This window comes from Sphaeroforma arctica (assembly GCF_001186125.1).
Source record: "Sphaeroforma arctica JP610 unplaced genomic scaffold supercont1.1626, whole genome shotgun sequence".
Lineage (NCBI taxonomy): Eukaryota > Ichthyosporea > Ichthyophonida > Sphaeroforma > Sphaeroforma arctica.
This window is the reverse complement of record NW_014038932.1, coordinates 9,387-12,645: the sequence shown is the minus strand read 5'-3', so window position 1 is coordinate 12,645 and position 3,259 is coordinate 9,387. Positions and strand designations below refer to the sequence as shown.

Sequence of the window (3,259 nt, the reverse complement as noted above, 5' to 3'; positions counted from 1 at the left end):
CCGTCACCCACTCATACCCTTCTAAACTAACCACCTACCTTTCTCATCAACCGTCGCCAACCTCATACCCTTCTAAACTAACCACCTATCTTTCTCATCAACCGTCACCCACCTCATACCCTTCTATATTAACCACCTACCTTTCTCATCAACCGTCACCAACCTCATACCCTTCTAAATGAACCACCTACCTTTGTCATCAACCGTCGCCCACCTCATACCCTTTTAAATTAACCACCTACCTTTCTCATCAACCGTCACCCACCTCATACCCTTCTAAATTAGCCACCTACCTCTCTCATCAACCACCTCATACCCTTCTAAATTAACCACCTACCTTTCTCATCAACCGTCACCAACCTCATACCCTTCTAAACTAACCACCTACCTTTCTCATCAACCGTCACCAACCTCATACCCTTCTATATTAACCACCTACCTTTCTCATCAACCGTCACCCACCTCATATGCTTCTATGTTAACCACCTACCTTTCTCATCAACCGTCACCCAACTCATATGCTTCTATATTAACCACCTACCTTTCTCATCAACCGTCACCCACCTCATACCCTTCTAAATTAACCACCTACCTTTCTCATCAACCGTCACCCACCCGCCCACCTCTCACCAGGTATTGTGCCGATGTGTATGGCGCAGTACGAGCGCGTATTCTCCACCACACGTTTGCCTGGGATGGAGTGCGATGAGCTAGTGCACCTGGGTGCCTACGAGACGCACCACATTGCTGTCCTGCGCAAGGGCAGCTGGTTTGCTTTGGACATGTTTCATAAATCAGGTGCCGTGTTGCGTCCGTATGAGATTGAGGAGCAGCTGGAGCGTATTATCGAGATGGCCGATGGGCTCAAGCCTTCGGTGACCGAGTCGCGTATTGCAGCTTTAACCGCGGGTGATCGCACATTCTGGGTAAGATCATTTATATATGTATATTTATATATGCCTTTGAGCACACACATATATATATATATATGGGTGTGGGTGTGTGTATCTCTCACTATGACTGAAACTGAGACAGTGACTAAGAATGCGACCGGGTCGTATAGGTATGATGGATTGCAAGGGTCATCCAGCACACACACCAACAATCAATCCACCTTGACATCTCACACACGCATCTCATTACCTACCCACAGGCCGAGGCACGCCGCAACCACTTTGGCCACGGCATCAACCACTACTCACTCAGCGTCATCGAGTCGGCCCTATTTTGTCTGGTCTTGGACGAGAGCACCCCCGAAAATTCCACCGAAGAAGCGTACCTGAACATGCACGGCACTGGCGCCGACCGATGGTTCGACAAGTCCTTCACACTCATTGTGTACGGCAACGGCAAGGCGGGGATGAACGTAGAGCACTCGTGGGCCGATGCACCGGTTGTGGGACATCTGTGGGAGCACATGTGCGTAGGTGAGGCTGTAGAGGGCTGCTATACGTCTGCGGGGCGCTGTGTGCAGCGCTCGCGCGAGTACAGCCGCACCACACCCCTCCCCAAACCAAACCATCTGCAGTGGAGTCTGAACGACGCCAAGGCTAAGGCCGTCATTGACCAGGCGTATACTTCCGCTCAGGTAATGTAGTGCCGAGGTTTGGCGCGAGATAGCTGTGGTATGGGATGTACTGTGGTGAGTTGGGGGTGGCTTGTGTGATGGACAGTGGGGGTGCCCTGCGCTCCAAACGTGCGTGTGCCATATATGTTTAATTGTTTTTGTTCTATAAGAAGCAACAACGCCAGGCAGTCGATATGGTCGCCGCTTGCTCAGCTTTCTGTATACAACTATAACAGACATGCTAACCTATATACCTTCAATTTCTACTACGCAACAGGAGCTTATCAGCGACCTTCACCTGGCGCAGCTGTGCTTCGACGAGTTCGGTAAAGGTCTGATGAAGCAGTTCAATGTATCGCCCGATGGTTTCCTGCAGCAGGCACTCCAGCTGACCTTCTACAAGATACACAAGAAGAGCTGTCTTACCTACGAGTCTGCGATGACCCGAACGTACCAAGTGTGTGCTTAGTGCATGTGGGCACGTCTATAAGACCAGCGTGATTCATATACACTACGCATGTATATGTGCTCGTATCTACTGCGTGTGTATATATGCTCGTAACTACTACGTGTGCTTGTATGCTTTATTGTACTAGGTGTGTATGTATGCTTTATTGTACTAGGTGTGTATGTATGCTTGTATCTACTAGGTGTGTATATATGCTCTTGTGCACTACGTGTGCTTGTATGCTTTAATGTACTAGGTGTGTATGTATGCTCGTATCTACTACGTGTGTATATATGCTCTTGTGCACTACGTGTGTTTGTATGCTTTAATGTACTAGGTGTGTATATATGCTCGTATCTACTACGTGTGTATATATGCTCTTATGTACTACGCGTGACTATATCCAATTACTTGGGTTCTGACCTGTCTGTCTATCGAGTGGTGTTACACCTACAAGTCGGAATGTTCCAGACTTACCAGATATGTGTACCACATGAGTGGAGTACTATTCTGAGCCTATTACTTGCATATATGCTACGTATGCGCTACCTGCATGTATATGTATGTGTGTATGTATGTGTATGTATTTCGAATGGGATTGCGTCTTAGCGAAATTCCTGAACGTGGTCACTCTCCTGCAACGTAGTGTGCTTCACGCATGTGTTTCGTTTGCCTATCTCTGTGTGTTTCTCTGCCTATATCTCGGGGAACTCTATGCCGTGCCGCGAGTCGAGATGATATGCGTGCCTCTGCCTCACGTTTGTTCTCTCATTTACATACCAAGATCTATTTCCCACCAACACATCACCACAGCCCTATATACATCCACACTCGCTCCTATCACATAAGCCCCCTTGAAACCCTAAACCCTATCCCGTACGCCCTCTAAAACCCTATTCCACACACCCTATTCCGTACCCTCACACCACACAGCTGGGCAGAACCGAGACCGTGCGCCCAGCCACAGCCGCCAGTGGCGTATTCGTCAAGAGCATGTCGGACAGTGCCAAAACCAACAAGGAGCGTCTGCAGCTGATGAAAGCCGCGTGTGCAGCCCACGTTGGCCGATACCGTGATGCGATGAGTGGCCGAGGTGTGGATCGCCACTTGTTTGCGCTGTACGTTGTGTCCCAGGGTCTCGGCGTAGAGTCGCAGTTTTTGAAGGTATGGGCGGTGGGGTTGTTCGCGAAGTGTATGCATGCATGCGTGCATTGTCTGACTCTGTAGTCTGTGAGTTGAGTACC

General features: G+C 49.2%; 1 protein-coding gene across 1 annotated transcript in view; it reads left to right on the top strand.

Moving 5' to 3' along the window:
• The first annotated feature begins 629 nt into the window (after positions 1 to 629).
• The window catches only part of SARC_11319 (hypothetical protein), a 4,908-nt gene continuing 2,278 nt past the window's right edge, over positions 630 to 3,259 (top strand). The window contains exons 1-4 of the mRNA XM_014294600.1: positions 630 to 926; positions 1,154 to 1,588; positions 1,845 to 2,024; positions 2,949 to 3,179. Of these exons, the coding sequence (XP_014150075.1) occupies positions 645 to 926; positions 1,154 to 1,588; positions 1,845 to 2,024; positions 2,949 to 3,179 (1,128 nt within the window). The 5' untranslated portion in view covers positions 630 to 644. The remainder of the gene's footprint in view (positions 927 to 1,153; positions 1,589 to 1,844; positions 2,025 to 2,948; positions 3,180 to 3,259) is intronic.